Raw genomic sequence first — 19,008 nt, 5'->3', positions numbered from 1 at the left:
TCGGTCGGCAGGGGCGGGTGTGAGAGGCATATATATATATATATATATATATATATATATATATATATATATATATATATATATATATATATATATATATATATATATATATATATATATATATATATATATATATATATATATATATATATATATATATATATATATATAATTACAATGTTTCGCTACACGAACTAGGACCCATTATAACCCACATATACCAATTTTTAGACAAATCAGTGAAAAAATGTGGCAAAAACCATAAAAATAACGAATATCGGAGTTACTTTTATATGGGGGCTATACCAAAACATGGACCCTTACATGCAATGTTTCGCCACCGGAGCCGGAACCCATTATGACCAACAAAAACCAATTTTCAGACAAATCCCTGAAAAAAGGTTGCAAAAATCATCAAATTACCGAATATCGAGAGGTACCGTTATAAGGGGGCTATACCAAATCGTGGACCCATACATGCAATGTTTCGCCACCGGAGCTGAAAACCATTATGACCCTCAAATACTAATTTTTAGACAAATCCGTGAAAAAATGTGGAAAAAAAAAACTAAAATACCGAATATCGGGAGGTACCTTTATATGGGGGCTATACCACAACGTGGACCTATACATGCAATGTTTTGCCACACGCTCAGGGACCCGTTATGACCTACAAATATATATATATATCTATATATATATATATATATAGATATATAGATATATATATATATATATATATATATATATATATATATATATATATATATATATATATTATATATATATATATATATATATATATATATATATATATATATATATATATATATATATATATATATATATATATACATATATATATATATATATATATATATATATATATATATATATATATATATATATACTATATATATATATATATATATATATATATATACATATATATATATATATATATACTATATATATATATATATATATATATATATATATATATATATATATATATATATGCCTCTCACACCCGCCCCTGCCGACCGAGGGGCAACCTCCCTATAACCAAAGTCGGGACCAATGCGGGTTAGCGAGGGTTTCACAAAGGCTACAGAAAATACATCAGCCAGTGAATATAACACAAAAGTCATTTTTTAAGTTACAAACAAATTAGTAAACATAAATTTACAAAGCAACAATCTAAAAGTGCTGCTCATGGGCCACGTCTACTGTTCCGCATAGGGGATTGTAGATCAAATGGCAGAAGAACAAGCAGCTTGATGAAGTAAAACTAACCTTAAATATAACATGTACAACTGCTGCTCAAAGGCGAAACACAAAAATATTAGGTAACACAGCATTAACATAGACATTTCACGACATAAATTACATATGTAGAATACATGTTTTTATTGTGTTCAAGGGACTATTTAAGCAAATAGAATTATCTAAGCTGTTATAAATTACACAAAGTGATCTCATTGAGCTGTTAAGTTCATAATTTCTTTTTGCAATAGACAATTTCAACGGTTCAAAATTACGAGTTCTACGAAAAGGAACATTATAGTTTATTTCACCAGTGAGAAAAGGGGAATCAATCAATCCACGTATTAATTTAATGATAAATAATGCTCTTAACATAAAACTTCTTTTTTCAAGAGATTGAAGATCGATCAACATTAAACGATAGATAGAATTATCTAAGCTGTTATAAATTACACAAAGTGATCTCATTGAGCTGATTAGTTCATAATTTCTTCTTGCAATGGACAATTTCAACGGTTCAAAATTACGTGTTCTACGAAAAGGAACATTATAGTTTATTTCACCAGTGAGAAAAAGGGAATCAATCAATGCACGTATTAATTTAATGATAAATAATGCTCTTAACATAAAGATTCAATCTTCAAGAGATTGAAGATCGATCAACATTAAACGACTCTCGAATGGTGGAAGAAGTTCAGAGGGGTTCCAATTTAAACTAAGCAAGGCAAAAATTAAAAACTGAATTTGTACTGATTCAATTTTATCAGAATAACATTTATAAAATGGACTCCATAATATACAACCATATTCTAATACTGGACGAACTAGACTAACAAACAATCTTTTGGTTACGTAAGAATCATTAAACTCTTTGGACCAACGCTTGATGAATCCTAGTAAAGATTCCGCTTTATTAACACAAGAATCAATGTGTAAATGAAACCATAGCTTAGGGTCTAAGATTACGCCCAAATCAACAAAAGATTCAACATTATCCAATTTGTAAGAGCCAATATGGTAGTAAGATAATATTTATTGCATTTTTTAGGTTAATAGACATACTATTCGTACTACACCAATTTACGAGGGTGTGTAAATGGTATTGTGATGAAATTGCATCATAAGCGTACATCAGAATTTTAGAAAAACAAATATTTATCGGAAGATCGTTCAGGTAAAGTACAAATAGTAGTGGACCCAAGTGACTTTCCTGCGGTACACCAGATGAAACATAAATATTTTTCGAAGATATATCATTAAAAAGAACATTTTGGGTGCGACAATCTAAATAGGAGGATATCCAGTTTAGCAGTGATGTTGGGAAACCCATTAAATCTAATTTAAGGAGCAAAAGCTTGTGCACTACCGTATCAAAAGCTTTGCTAAAATCGGTATAAATTACATCATTCTGCTGTTTACTAACAAAACCGTTATGTACATGACAAAAAAATTCTAAGAGATTAGTGATTGTAGATCTACCTTTCATGAATCCATGTTGAGAAGGTGAAATTATAGTTTTTAAGAAATGTGATATCCTACGCAAAACTAAAAGTTCGAAGAGTTTGGAAATAGCGCTTAATTTAGCGATACATCCATAATAATCGTCTGAACACCTATTTCCTGATTTATGAAGAGGAATGACAAAGCTCGACCTCCAGTAACATGGAAAATAACCTTTTATTAAGGAATAATTAAAAAATTTAGTGAGCGGCACGTAAAGTTCGCTAACACAAGATTTTAGTATATACGTTGGAACGCTATCAGGACCAGGGGAGAACGAAGAACCTAATGTTCTTAACCCAGAAAAAACGTCATCTTCTGTTAAGATAATACTAGGAAAAAAGTTTAATTTATCGATATTATAGTTATAAATACCGTTAAAAGTGTTCGACGTATAAGATGATTGAAAATGACGGCATATAAATTAGCAACATCTAAGTTATCACTAGATTCAATACTATAAATTTTCATTTGACTTGTAAATTTTTGCGCTTTCCTTTTAGAATTTACAAATTTGAAAAAAATTTTTGGTTCTTCTCAAGTTCTTTCTCATCTTTATTAAATGTTGAGAATAACATTTGGAATTTTCAGAGTTGTATTTATATCTTGCAGAGGAAAGCTTTGAATAATTCAATGCCGTATTCGATTTCTTGCATTTTTTAAATAATCTTTTTTTAAATTGCGTAAACGTCTCAGTGCAGGCGTAAACCAAGCGGGAGCGGGTCTATAATTTGCTTAACAGTAGGTACCGAATAAGATAAAGCAGATTTAAGTTGATCATGGAATGTTGAGACACTGGAGTCAATATCGTCACTTATACGCCATATAGTGTTCGATAGAAGAGAGCGAAGATCGATAAGGTTTGTTTTTCCAAAGTTAAGACTTTTAATTAAAGCATTAGTAGATATTATATTAGGAGAAGAGACTCTCAATTCGAGACTTATCATCAGCGTGGGATGATAGCTTTCATTAGGAAGTACAAAGGGAGAGCATCTGGATATCGAAATGTTCAACGAAGGAGAGAAGACTAAATCCAATAATATGTCTTTAATATTTAAAATGTCATTCAATTCGTACAAGCAGGATTCAAATATAATATCCCAAAAGGCATGAAAACCAATTGGGTATGACGAGGGAACATAATCTACAATATTACACCCATACACATTAACGAAGAATTATCCGTAAGAAAAGAAGACACTTTAGCAATTAGATTGGCATGGTTTATATAAATTTCAAGTCTAGAGTTAGGATCTGTGTTACAGTGTTACCTGTGATATTTAGTTTAGCACAGACAAATTCACTAATGGAATCAGCTGAGACATCAATCATTTCAGAAGGAATCGAGTTATGATGTGCTATCAAAACGCCGCCTCCTTTTTTCACTGCTCGATCCTTTCTGTAAACTTGATAATTGTCAGAGAGAACCTCAGTGTCAAGAAGCTTTTAAGGAATATGTTTCTCAGTTTAATGTTTAATCCTCTAACATTTTTTTTAGAGAATCCTGCAAACATCAATTAGTTTTTTTGCCGCTAGTATGATATTCACTGGTCTAATTGAATTAGAGCGTTATCGGAATATAAATTCTTTTACAAAGGTATCTTAGGCCCAAAATGAACTACTAACAAGAATGTTAAACAATCTGGGAGGAACAGTTATTTTGAATGACGAAATATCACGCTGCTGAGAGGAACGAAATTTAAAGATGTTTAAATCTTGATCAGTCACACCATTTAGATTAACTTTTATATAGCTGCGAATGTTGTCAGTAGAAGTATCAGGTTGAAGTCTAGATGCAAATACGGTTTTACGCCGTTCTACAACGATAATCGTGTTAGAAGTAGAGGGATCAATGCCATTTACAACCGCGGAAGAGTTTGTAGGAGTTATAGTTGGAGCATTCACCACAACTGCAGATGGGTTAGCTTTTACACCTTTTGAGGAATTAATGCTTGCAATCGAAGTGGAAGCATTGGAAGTTAGGTCTATGTCTTTGCGGCTTTCGTTAGATGGATTATTACTTTTGGGAGGGGGAATTGGCGAAATTGGAGAATTTAGACTTTTAAGTTATCGAGCCCTAAGGTATTTTGGCCAAGATTGTTAGATTCAACTAAAGTCTTTTTTCTCTTAGGAGAGTCATCAGAAAATTCAAACCTGCTTACTAATTTCTCAATTTTTTTAAAACTTAAATTAAAACTTATCTTTAACTTTTCAATTTCAGCCTTAGTTTCTTTAAGTAGGCAATGATAATCAACTTGTAAATCTCTACATTCAAAACAAGACCCACGCAGACCTTTAGCCTTCTCTGTAATAAAGTCAAACTGTCTACCGTTGAAACCAGCACATTTAAGATGCCAAAATTTATCACAAATAAAGCAAGATATTAACCGTTAATAGATGTCTCTAACAGCACAATCTTTATTTGAGCAAGCCATTATGAGAGTATTAAATATCGAACAATAGGGAAAATTATTCAAGTAAAAAGAGTTATTATTATTATTTTTTTAATTTAAAATAACTAAGGAAATAGTGTAATTTTGGAAATGGTGTGGTAAGTAAAAACGCGAAAACTTCACACAAATGGAATTTAAATAAATTCAATTATTTGAAATATCACTATTTCGGTTGGTAGATAAAAATCCCAAAGAAGGGTTCCCGGGTCAAACTTTTTTGAGGTCCATATTATATAGCTTAACCATACACAAAGTGCTCTATACTCCGCAAAAGTTAGTGTTAAATTTGATAGAGTCCTAGGGGTTACTTGAAGAATCATTTGTACAAAATATGTATCAGGTCGGTCTACATTGTGATATAGCCTCCCACATATGATTTAGCCCCTTACAAACTCCTCAAATGTTGGTAATTTGAGATTTAAGAAAGAACAACACATTATATCAAATAATTGTAAGCGTAGAACCATTCTTTGGTATAACCCTTATATGAAGGTATCCGCTGATTTCAGCTATTTCCAGGGTCTTGGTCACATTTTTCAATTGAGTTTGCCCTTATTTATCATCTTTTCAATGTCAGTGTTTCGGAGTAGCGCTCATATAAAAGTACTTCTACATTTTTACATATTTCGAGGGTTTCGATGATATTTTCGAATCGATTTGGCTTAAAATGTGTGTTTAGGCTACTTTCGGGTTAGAGAACAATCTTATATGGGGATATTACTCTCAAATTAAAACCTTTGAAAAATGGAATTAGGTTTTTTGAAACACTATAATCACGTACCGGGCGACTTATAATATATGCTCTGCTCGCTTACAAGTGTTTTTCTGTGAGTCGAATATCATGTTTTTTGTGTCTCTCAAGTGCTAAATAGTGATATTTCAAATAATTGAATTTATTTAAATTCCATTTGTGTGAAGTTTTCGCGTTTCATTCAGGGATTTCCTATTATTTTTTTTTTTTTTTTTTGTTATAATTACATTTTTTTGCGCCTTTTTTGCATTGGTGTTTATATTCTTCTTTTTTGTTTATATCCTTTGTTGCTTCCTTTGTGTTATTCTGTGTTTTGACGTTTGTGGTTAGTTCCCCTTAATATTTTTGTTCGTAAATAATTAGCTTTTCTTAGCATACTTTTAGGCAGTTACAATAAATTACTTACCACACCATTTCCAAAATTACACTATTTCCTTAGTTATTTTAAATTAAAAAAAATAATAATAATAACTCTTTTTACTTGAATCATTTTCCCTATTGTTCGATATTTAATACTCTCATAATGGCTTGCTCAAATAAAGATTGTGCTGTTAGAGACATCAATGAATGGTTAATATCTTGCTTTATTTGTGATAAATTTTGGCATCTTAAATGTGCTGGTTTCAACGGTAGACAGTTTGACTTTATTACAGACAAGGCTAAAGGTCTGCGTGGGTCTTGTTTTGAATGTAGAGATTTACAAGTTGATTATCATTGCCTACTTAAAGAAACTAAGGCTGAAATTGAAAAGTTAAAGATAAGATTTAAAAAATTGAGAAATTGGTAAGCTTTGAATTTTCTGATGACTCTCCTAAGAGAAAAAAGACTTTAGTTGAATCTAACAATCTTGGCCAAAATACCTTAGGGCTCGATAACTTAATAAGTCTAAATTCTCCAATTTCGCCAATTCCCCCTCCCAAAACTAATAATCCATCTAACGAAAGCCGTAAAGACATAGACCTAACTTCCAATGCTTCCACTTCGATTGGAAGGATTAATTCCTCAAAAGGTGTAAAAGCTAAGCCACCTGCAGTTGTGGTGCATGCTCCAACTATAACTCCTACAAACTCTTCCGCGGTTGTAAATGGCATTGATCCCTCTACTTCTAACACGATTATCGTTGTAGAACAATGTAAAACCGTATTTGTATCTACACTTCACCCTGGTACTTCTACTGACAACACTCGCAGCTATATATATGTATATACAGGGTTGTCAATCTGGCAACGCCATAACTTTTGACAGAGATGTCACATCGCTTAATGACATACCGCGTTTAAAAAGTGCGCCTTCTAAGAACACCATTAAGCGTTTATACGAAAAATTTTCGGCTGGTAAGGCTCTTTCTAATCCGAAGAGGCCATAGAGAGGTCCCCAAGAACATCCCAAAAACGCCGTTCTCAGCAGTTGGGCATGGCTCGGTCCACTTTACAACGGATTATTCGCATTGATTTGCATTTGTTCCCGTACAAAATTCAATTGACTCAAAGAATGTAGCCTGCGGACAAGCCTCGTCTCGTGTTGGGAAATTCCAAAAAGGCTATATATATATATATATATATATATATATATATATATATATATATATATATATATATATATATATATATATATATATATATATGTATATATATATATATATATATATATATATATATATATATATATATGTATATATATATATATATATAAATATGTATATATATATATATATATATATATATATATATATATATATATATATATATATATATATATATATATATATATATATATATATGTATATATATATATATATATATAGCCTTTTTGGAATTTCCCAATACGAGACGAGGCTTGTCCGCAGCCTACATTCTTTGCGTCAATTGAATTTTGTACGGGAACAAATGCAAATCAATGCGAATAATCCGTTGTAAAGTGGACCGAGCCATGCCCAGCTGCTGAGAACGGCGTTTTTGGGATGTACACACCAATTCTGTCCCAAACACCAAAACTCAGAAATTTAACTATCCCTACGATCAATTGTACCAAACTGAATAACATATAGTACATATAAGTACTAATTTCCAAAGCTTCCTACATACCCCAATCACACACTCCAACAGTAATCTTAATTCCAAATTTCAGGATTCAATCTCTATCGGTTCACCTAAATCAAAATTGTACCAAATTTAGTACCGTATAGTACACATAAGTGCGAATTTACATTATACAATCTAATAGAAATCTTATTTTTAAATTTCAGGCTTCCAACTTTACCGGTTCACCCAAAATTTAAATTGTACCAAATTTAGTATCATAAGTCCGAATTTCCGAAACCATCTAAATAACTCAACCGTACAATGCAAAAGTAATCTTTGTTCAGGATTTCAATCCTATCGGTTTTCCCAAAAATTAAATTGAACCAAATTTAGTACACATAAGTACGAATGTTCAAAACTACCTACATTTTTCAGTCCTCGAATGCAATTGAAATCTTATTTTCAAGTTTCAGAAATTACAGAGTTTACAACGGGTGTTGTTAACGACTTTTGGAAAGGCATCTCATAGTGGAAGCCATATCAATACATAACACAGAGACTTCGGTTTCCTGTATCCACGGAGGCCTCGGCTTTCCACCCACACAGAGTCTTCGGATTCCTGTAACACACGGAAGCTTCGGCTTACCCACAGGGACTTTAATTCCCTGTTCGTATAATTACGGAGTAGTTGGTAATCGTAGCATGTAGAAGTAGTAATAATCACCGCGTGAACCGAATTCCCGAACATCATCGCATCGTCGTTCCAATCATCAACCGAATTTCCGAACGTCATCGCATCGTCGTTCCCGATCATCAACCGAGTTCCCAAACCTCATCGCAAGATCTAAACAAAATAAATTGTTTTATTTCGTAAGGTTTAGTGGGTTCTTATGCCGACCCTGGAGACGACTGAGCATATCCAAGCTGACGAAAAAACCACGTTACAAATGGCTCGAGCAGGGACATGGTTCGGAATCGAACTGCGGAAAAACCGACACCACCAACGACGACGGATCTACTCAGAAATGTGACAAAAAATTGAAGCCCAAATCACTTGGATGGATCTACTTACTTAAGAAGGAGCAACTTATAGAACAGTGCCAGGCTGCAGAAACTGAGGGATATACGGTCGAACGCCTTAGAAAGCAGTTGCAGACTTTTTGCGGAGAAAACGGCAGAGAGGGTCGACCGAAAATCCATTGCGGGATCTGGAAAACGAACTTAAAGACGAAGAAAAGGTAGTTACAAAACAGCCTTTGTATTGTCCCGAGCTGCCTCCCCGCATCGATGGAACCTACGATTCACGAGGATGGTGATCTTCTTGAATTCTTGGAAAGACTGGAAGAGCTTTCTGATTGTTATCGGATTCCTCATAGTCGACTGATTTCTACGTTACCGAGCATTTTGGAAGGCAACGCCCTCAAATGGTACATCTTGGAGCGCTTTCCGCACGGAGGCCGAGAAATTTTCCTATCAAAAAGACACTTGTCCCAACTTGAACACTCCTTCTACAATCGCGGTCAATACAATCGGTATAAAGCGAAAGATTTTATTCTCCAAATGCTAACCAGCGCCAAACAACATCCCACACTTCGCACCATGGATCACCTGGAGCGAATTTACGGCGGTCTCCATCCCGAATATCGCCATTACGTCCGTCGAAGTGATTTCACTACTCTTGACGAATTGATTTCGCTCACAGACGACTACGAACTGCTGAAAAGGAACGAAACCTGTGCCGAGCGGCCACATACATCACACATGGTGTCTTACCCTACGGACGAATACAATCGTGCCACGCACTGCAGGCGTTGCGGCAAACCAAGGCATAGAAGATTCAAACGCATAAAAGGGTAGTGTTAATATAAATCGGACCTAGTGGGATTCAGTTCAAACACATAAATTTGAACTGACACTTACAGTCCTTAAAATTCTCCTTACAAGCACATAAACTTGAAGGAAAGACGATGATTATCAGAAAAATCCAAATTTGTATTCTTTTATACAAATAATTTCTTAACATAATTGATTACTTGCATAAAGTAAAACTAGGTCAAATATTATTAATACAAAGTGAATAAATGAAATTGTTAAATATTGAACCTAAATAAACGTTAATAAATGGCTTGCATGAAAATGCTGAATTAACAAACTATAATAAAGCTGTAAATGCGTTACAACTAAACTACAACTTAAATATAAATATGTATGTAGATACGTATGTGTTAACATTCTCCGCCGCGTTGAGAGTGTCCAAGCAGAAACGGAGCCATTTGTTGCTGATTGGTGAGTTCTTACAGCTTTAGTAGGTGTAAATTGAGCTGGTTTGTTGAACCTTAAATATATTCTCCAACTCAGCAGACCAAGCAGAATAATAATGCAGCAACATAACGAGGTGTAGCTAACTGCATGATGGTGAAGACTGGTGAAGTGGATAAGTTGTGGCAAATGCTTAAGAGTTGATTCATTCAACTGCCGTTGTATATTATTCAATACTTCCAGATGAACCTTGTAAGAAGTAGTGTTCGTGAGCGTTAAAATCTTTTCTATTTCCTGTGGTGGACTTATAGAATGGATGCCTTTTAATCTCACATATGAAGTGTGTATGCTGTTTGAGGGTTCAAAATGACCATGTATGGTAACAAAATGGTTCTTCATGACACAGTTGGAACCCATCTCCATTATTCCGGTATTCTTGATGATGATAAGATTTGTCTCCGTACCGCATACAATAGAAGATTCAACATCGACAGTAGTAGCGAAGATCCATCTATTTTGATGATGCAATTGGGTCGATACTGTAGATCCAATAATCTTGTTGAGATTGCAATTGGCAGTTGAATGATTATTAAAGATATTGACTTCACAGGGGTTGGCGACTGCGTTCCTCCAGTGTTTGGACCGCTGATTTCTACAGATGTATTCGTCATTCTTTGGTTTAAGGCATCTTGATATGTCCTCAGGTTGGAAAAGTATGTATTCGTCTCTGTGCGAATCTGTAGCCAAGTATGACTTTTCTGGCTTAATGGCTATTAGAGTGCCATTCCTTATTGTTGGAACGGGTACTACCTTGAATAATTCAAAAAACTGTTGATTGACTAAGGGTATCTTGACCTCGAAGATGACTTCATGCTTCGTCACTGCACCCTTGACGCTCATAAGTTTATAGAGCTCAATCAAGTTCTCATCGTCCGTTGGTAAAGCATGCGAAATTGGAAGATTAGCCTTGATTATGTTAATTTCTTCTCTCAATTGATGAGGAGACAGTAAAAGTGGACTTTTTTTGCCATTATGTGTATCGGTAAGTACACTAATGATTTCCGACTCTACTCTCTGCAGGTTCATTGCGGAGAATACCAGGTACGTTGACAAGAGTCCGACAAGCTGCGAGTTTTTTAACTGGGAAGACTCTTTAGCCACATCATTATTTATTTCTCAACCATTTCTGAGATCTCTTGTATCTTTTGTTGATTGCCGATCTCATCCTGTTTTATGACATTAATGGTAGAGTCAACTATTGAAGTTTGGGCTTTCAACAGACTTGTCATGTGCTCGTGCTCGATTTTTGCCTTGCTAATGGTTTTAGACATTTCTTCTGCATAATCAGCATCAAGGACACCAAAAAGCAAACGCGCAATTTTGCCGACTATATTGAATGGAGATCTTTTAAACCGTCTGTTGGTCAATAACTCCTTTTCCTGTAGTAGTTCATTTTTAATGTGTTTGAGATTGCTCACGAACATGTCACACATCTCGTGTTGCTGAATTACAGGACACATCTGCTTGCAGCGATTGTAAACCGGTTGAAAGCGACTTTATTTCTGATGCAAAAGGCGTTAAATCGTAATACACCAACATTTTCCCTTCTGCCGTGTTAAGTTTTACTGTTCCCAAGCCTTCAAAATATAATCCCAGATCATTGTGAAATTGCGTTATTTTCAGCATGTCGCATAGGACCACAGGCATTAGAAGCAATGTTAATATTACTGATAGCATTATGGGGCAATTTGCGATCTTCATTCTTTTCCTCGGGATGGTATCTTTCCGATCTTCCTCTTGCCTAGAAGAGCCGATGTCACCCTGCGTTGTCTGGTCTGTGGATAATTCACTATGCTCCTCTGGAAACAGTGGAGCCAGCCTCTGAATGGCCGGTTTGTATACTCCAGTTGATGTTTTCACATCAGCAACTCGTACAGCTCCATCGTCACCAGCGAACACATTGAGAATTCTTCCCAATGGCCACTTCATCGGTGGTAAATTATCGTCCTTGATGATGACCATATCACCTTTCCGAAGATTGTACATCTTTCTCCTCCATTTGTTCCGTTGTTGCAGTTCGTGGAGGTATTCATCCGAACATCTTCTCCAGAACTGCTGCTTGATATGTGAGAGCAGCTTCCAATGAGATGTGCTGGATGTCTTAACAGATTCTGCTCTGCTGTCTACTGTAGTTAAGTGTAGTTAAAGCCTCCCCGATTGAAAAGTGTCCTGGTGTTAATGCTTCAAGACAATCAGGATCATTTGACAAAGGCGTGAGCGGCCGGGAATTTAGGATTGCTTCTATCTCGATTATGATCGTTTCCAATTCCTCATGTGTTAGGTTTTCCGTTGACACGCTACGTACCAAGAGGCGTTTCGCGGACTTCACTGCTGCTTCCCATAAACCTCCGAAATGGGGTGCTCTTGGTGGGATGAAATGAAAGTGAATGCCTTTAGCGCTTGAGGTTGAAATAATTGATTCTTGTGCTTTATCCGAATATATATTTTCAGATAGCTCTGCTAAATTATTCTTGGCTCCAACGAAGTTCGTAGCATTGTCGCAATATATGTTTTGGCAGTGTCCACGCCGCGCAATGAAGCGTTTAAGTGCGCCAATAAAAGCTTCTGTGGATAAATCAGACACAAGTTCTAGGTGAACTGCCTTTGTCGCAAAGCAGCAGAAGACAGCTACATAAGCCTTGGTTGGTCGCTTACCCCTCACTTTGTAATGTATCGAAAATGGCCCACAATAGTCAACTCCAGAGTTTATAAATGGCCGTGCGGGAGTTACTCTTGTTGCTGGCAGCTGTCCCATTATTTGTTGATACAGCTGTGGTCGTGCTCTGGTGCACCTTATACATTTTTGAATCGTTGATCTGGCAGTTATTTTCCCTCTGATTGGCCAAAATCGTTGTCTTATTGTGTTTAACAGCATTGAGGTCCACAATGTTTGTTTTCTTCATGAATCGTCGTAAAAAACAATTTTACTAATGGACCGTTATATGGCAATATTATTGGATGTTTTGCCTCCGGTTGAAGCATAGAATGTTCCAATCTTCAACCTACGCGAAGGACACCTTCTTCATCCAAGTACGGCGACAGGCTGCATAGAGAGCTGTGTTTGCTAATTTGCTTCTCAGCTTTCAACTCTTTTATTTCAGTTGCGAATTCTGCCGATTGTATAGCATGAGTAATTAACCGGAGGGAGACATCTAACTCCTCAGGGTTAAGGGCCTTACTTCTGGGCCGCTGAGACCTTTGTATCCGCGCATTTCTTATGAATCTGAGGACGTATGACACAATCCTTTGTAGTCTCCTGAAGGAATTTTTGTGATCAGTTCCATCTATAAAGTGGATGTCAGAGGTTACTATAGCAGTCGTAGCGACAACCTTTAGCTCCATGTTATTTGTAAGAGCATTTTGAAGAGGATTTAGCAGGCCACAACTCCTCATTTCCATGAAGAAAAACTGGACCATGACCATAATCGGCTCTTATATAGTTCTTTGAAGCTTTAAAGCAATCCTTACTCCATTACCCAGTTCAGCTGCTACCACTGCGGCACATAGCTCTAGTCGAGGAAGTGTTTGCTGTTTCAACGGAGCAATTTTGGATTTAGCGCAGATCAGGCGTACAGCTACGAGACCATCCTTTGTAACAAAGCGAATGTATACAGCAGCGCCAAACGCTTTCTCCGACGCATCGGCAAACACATGTAATTGCACCTTTGGCGGAATCTGCCCACCGAATACATGCCGTGGTATTTTGAAATTGTTGAGACCTCCAACTCGCTTCGAAATGTTTTCCAAGTAGCACAAAGTTTTTCGGGTAATGGTTCATCCCATCCTAATGCAAGTTGCCACAGCTGCTGGATAAACATCTTTGCTTTTACAACAATTGGTGCAAGCAGACCAAGTGGATCAAAGAGTTTCGCTAGCTCAGACGTAACTGATCGTTTCGTTATTACTTGATAATGATCAATATTTGCCTTCACGCAAAAATCATCGGCCTGAGGCATCCAAAATAGTCCCAACGTCTTTATCGTTTTGCTTCCATCAAAATCTAGATTGACTTCCCGATCACTATAAGGTATATCCTTTAGCAATCTTGGACTGTTTGACGACCATTTTCTTAAGTTGAAGCCGTGCTTTTTCAAAATGATTATCAATTCCTTTTGCGTTTCCATCGCTATGTTTAAGCTATCAGAACCACCGACACCATCGTCCATATAAAAGTTTTCTTTTAGCATTTCTGAACCAAGGGGATAGCGATCCTAGTTGTCGTCTGCGATTTTCTGTAGACACTTTGTGGCAAGGTACGGTGCTGCACGAGTTCCATATGAAACAGTATTGAGCTTATAATAGCTAACTGGGTGCGATGGGTCTTCCCTCCAAATGATCAGTTGATATTTCTGATCATCGGGGTGAATTAAGATGTCAGATGTCAGTTGTGAAGACAAACTTTGGTAATCGGAACCGTAGCAGGATAGAAAACAGTTCGCTTTGCACAGTTGGTCCTGTGTACATTAAGTCATTTAACGAATGACCCGATGACGTTTTCGCGGATGCATCAAATACCACCCTTAATTTTGTCGTGGTACTATCTGGTTTAAGCACACAGTGATGCGGAATGAAATATTTAGGGTTCGACACTATATTCACGTCAATTTTCTGCATGTGTCCTAGCATTTCATATTCCTGCATGAACTTGATGTATTGCATGCGGATATCATCCTTCTGAAGAAGCCGACGTTCAAGACTCATGAACCGGTTATACGCCATCGCATGAGATTTTCCCAATGTTGTTGGAGATTCTTGGAAAGGAAGACTAACAATGAATCGACCATTCTGATCCGTCTGGACATGCTGATTATAATGAGACTCGCACCGGGTTTCCAGCGGAGACATTACCCTTTCTGTTGGTGCTACTTCTTCGAGTTTCCATAACTTCTGAATTGCTTGTGCCAGTAAAGTTTCACTATCGAAAATTGCACATGTTAGCGCTGCTGATGTGACGTTCGTTGATGATTGTTCTATTAAGCCGCCTACAATCCAGCCAAACGCAGTATTCTGCAGAATAGGTTGATTATTATTCAGTTTAATTGTACCCGGTTGCATTAGGCTGAAGTAAAACTCCGCCCGAGTAGGATGTCAATTTTTCTTTGAATATTAAAATTTGCATCCGCCAATTTAATGTTCGTTGGAATCTGCCAGTTAGATATGTCCAAATCGTGATTCGGTTGTGCAGGTATAATCGTTGGTAAAACAAATGCTTCCAAATAAGATGAAAATCCAGAATTGTTAGGCAACATTTGCATGTTCACACGATGATAAGCCTTCTTCTGGATTTTTCCAACTCCGCAAAAAAAAAAACAAAGAGGTCTTGCAATTGATAACCTTTTAATCAGCCGTTCTGTAACAATATTTACTTGTGAACCGGAATCAAGCACAGCTCTGAACTCGCCTGACATACCATTTGCAGCTTTTATGGTGACTCACGCAGTGGCAAGAATTACGTTCTTCTGATCTTCTGCTGATGCCGAAGAAATTACAGCAGTATTTACTGGTGTATGATTGCTACTTGTGGTTGACGTTTGATTTAAGCCTGTTGATGATGATTGAGATCTCCTTGATAAATGTAACAACGTATTGTGTTTATTATTACATTTCTTGCAGTTACGAGATGTGCAGTTTTTCGCTATATGATCAGCCTTAAAACAGTTCAGACACATTTTATGTTGTTGTACCCATTGGAGTCTTTCAGATTCCGACATCGCCAAGAATTGCTTACATTGATAAAGACGATGTTGACCATTTTTGCAAAGCTTGCAATTACTGTGATTCTCCATTGATGTTATGGACGAAACGCAGTTTTCGCTATATGATCAGCCTTAAAACAGTTCAGGCACATTTTATGTTGTTGTACCCATTGGAGTCTTTCAGATTCCGACATCGCCAAGAATTGCTTACATTGATAAAGACGATGTTGACCATTTTTGCAAAGCTTGCAATTACTGTGATTCTCCATTGATGTTATGGACGAAACAGCTTTGCTTGAACCTTTGTGAGCAGTTGCCACTTTCTCAATCGATTCCATTGACTCAAACTGCAATCCCAAAAATGCAAAGAGGTTCTTTCATGGAAGGGACCTCCTTTGGTCTTTTTAACGATTGCATAAATCGTATGTACAACGCATGATCCAACTTCTTCGTAATCAATTGGATCAATAGCGCGTCCCACGACGAAGTGTCAATATCCATGTTGTTCAGGGCGGCATACATTCCCTCGTCGTATCATGCAAAGCTTTGATAGAAGCGGTTGATGAGGTTCCTGTTGGCTGGTTCAGAATACGTTCTACCAATGTTGAAACAAGAACCCGTTTGTTATTGTACCGTTCTTGGAGCAACATCCATGCAATTGCCTAGTTGTCCTCTGTCAAGGCTAAGTGGCTTATGAATTTTCCAGCTTCGCCCGACAAATTTGTTTTTAAGTACCACATCTTTTGGACATTAGGAAGATGCTGCTTGTCCACCATCTCCAGAAAGAGTTCATAAAACTGACGCCACTTCAGACAATCCCCATTGAATTGAGGGATTGTTACCTTTGGTAGTGGAAGTGAGCTGTGCAGGTTCCTCAACCTTGGCTGATGCTTGGGATTCTGAATCATTTTCTGGCGATCTTGCCTTTGCGGGTTTATCTGGATTGCCCTTGGCAGACTTCAGCTTCTCCAACTCCGCCTTTATATAGTCCACTGTTGCATTGAACTTTTCGCCTATGGCCTGGTGCAGATTCTCCGCTATATACGGATCATCCTCTGCCAATGATGGATCTTTGCGGATCTGGTTTTCTGCCGATTCAAACGTCTGTCAAAGCTGCTCTAGCTCCTTACGCTTGCCAATGTAGAATTCCTCAGTTCTTCTTTCAAGCGGTGCCTCCCTAATTGTCGCTAGGAATTTTTCGAAATTACTGCCCCTTACTTCTTGTTGGACTATAAGGTCTTGAAGAGATGCCATTGTTGATATTTAATTTTTTTCCAAAAAAAAAAATTATGTACAAGATGCGTGTGTATCACGTCTGACAAAACCGGTTATATGTTGCCGAGTCCTTTACCACTTGTGGGGCAGAAGGCTGTGTTTAACGACATGTATCACGATCAACCTCTTTTACCACTTGTGGGGTAAAAGAATGTGTGTAAACGAACGCGTATTACGATTCAAATCCTTTACCACTTGTGGGGCAAAAGGATGTGTGTAAACGATCACGTCGGGGTCACCAAAAAATGTTAATATAAATCGGACCTAGTGGGATTCAGTTCAAACACATAAATTTAAACTGACACTTACAGTCCTTAAAATTCTCCTTACAAGTACATAAACTTGAAGGATAGACGATGATTATCAGATAAATCCAAATTGGTTATGTTCGCTTTACAAAAGACAACTGACTAACTCTTTATTATTTTCATTCTTTTATACAAATAATTTCTTAACATAATTGATTACTTGCATAAAGTAAAACTAGGTCAAATATTATTAATACAAAGTGAATAAATGAAATTGTTAAATATTGAACCTAAATAAACGTTAATAAATGGCTTGCATGAAAATGCTGAATTAACAAACTAGAATAAAGCTGTAAATGCGTCACAACTAAACTACAACTTAAATATAAATATGCTCATATTGCGGCAGACACGGCATCCTTACCACAAGCTGCGATTGCCGAAGGTCCCAGGTGGCGGAGGTCGATCGCCATAGGCGGTACTACATATGGGTAAACGTTAATGGTCAAGTCCGGAGGAGAACCGTCGAACTTCATATAAAGCTTAAACACCGCAACCCAATCAAGCAACGATACATGCCTCGTTATCCGGCAATGATGTTTTAAATAAACAAAGAAGTTGATACCCTCCTAGAAGAAGGGCGAATTGGAGTGTCTCACAGTTCACATAGTTCCCCAATTGTGTTAGCACGAATGAAGCTCGGAGGATTGAGGATGTGCATACATTATCGCCAGTTAAGTGCTGCCAGCGATCCAGACGCATATCCGCTGCCGCAGATTAATGCGATCTTGGACCAGCTGAAGGAAGCAAGATTCATCTCATCTTTGGATCTCAAAAGTGGGTATTGGCAAATACCTGTGGGTAAAACTTCGCGCTCATACACAGCTTTCACCGTACCGGGACGAGGACTCTTCCAATGGAAGGTGATGCCATTCGGGCTACATTCTGCTCCAGTCACGTTCCAAAGAGCTCTCGATACCATCATTGGCCCCGATTTGCATCCATTAGCATTCGTATATCTCAACGACATAATTTTTCTAGGAAGAACATTCGAAGAGCATCTACGTACACTAGAAGAAGTTTTCCGGAGATTAGAGAAGGCAGAGATGCAGTTGAACTTTGAGAAGTGCGACTTAGTAACATCAGAGGGGATCGGAACAGATCCAGGAAAAGTAGAGGCTGTGAGAGACTTACCTAATCTATAGGCGTTTTGTACCAAACTTTTCAAATCTAGTAGGACCGCTCAACCGATTGTTCAAAAATAATGTCAGGTGGGTTTGAAACACCGAACAGAAAGCAGCGTTTGTCCGGTTAAAACAAGCGCTCACTGAAGCCCCCGTTTTATGCTGTCCCGACTTCAATCTCCCGTTCTTCCTTCAAACCGACGCTAGTCAGGAAGGTCTAGGAGCAGTTTTATTCCAAAGACTCGGAACTCTTACCGATTTGGAGAGGAAATATTCGACGACTGAAAAGGAGTGC

General features: G+C 37.0%; 1 protein-coding gene across 1 annotated transcript; it reads right to left on the bottom strand.

The window, feature by feature from the left end:
* Positions 1-6,701: 6,701 nt before the first annotated feature.
* Positions 6,702-11,336, bottom strand: LOC131804610 (uncharacterized). The gene is made up of 2 exons (XM_059127654.1): positions 10,290-11,336; positions 6,702-6,707 (listed from the first exon to the last, which is right to left on the bottom strand). Exons 1-2 carry the CDS (start codon positions 11,334-11,336, stop codon positions 6,702-6,704), a joined length of 1,053 nt encoding a protein of 350 aa, XP_058983637.1.
* Between the last annotated feature and the right edge of the window lie 7,672 nt (positions 11,337-19,008).

This window comes from Musca domestica, unplaced genomic scaffold (assembly GCF_030504385.1).
Source record: "Musca domestica strain aabys unplaced genomic scaffold, Musca_domestica.polishedcontigs.V.1.1 10, whole genome shotgun sequence".
Taxonomy (NCBI): Eukaryota; Metazoa; Arthropoda; class Insecta; order Diptera; family Muscidae; genus Musca; species Musca domestica.
The sequence above is the reverse complement of the archived record's forward strand: the minus strand, read 5'-3'. Positions and strand labels throughout refer to the sequence as shown.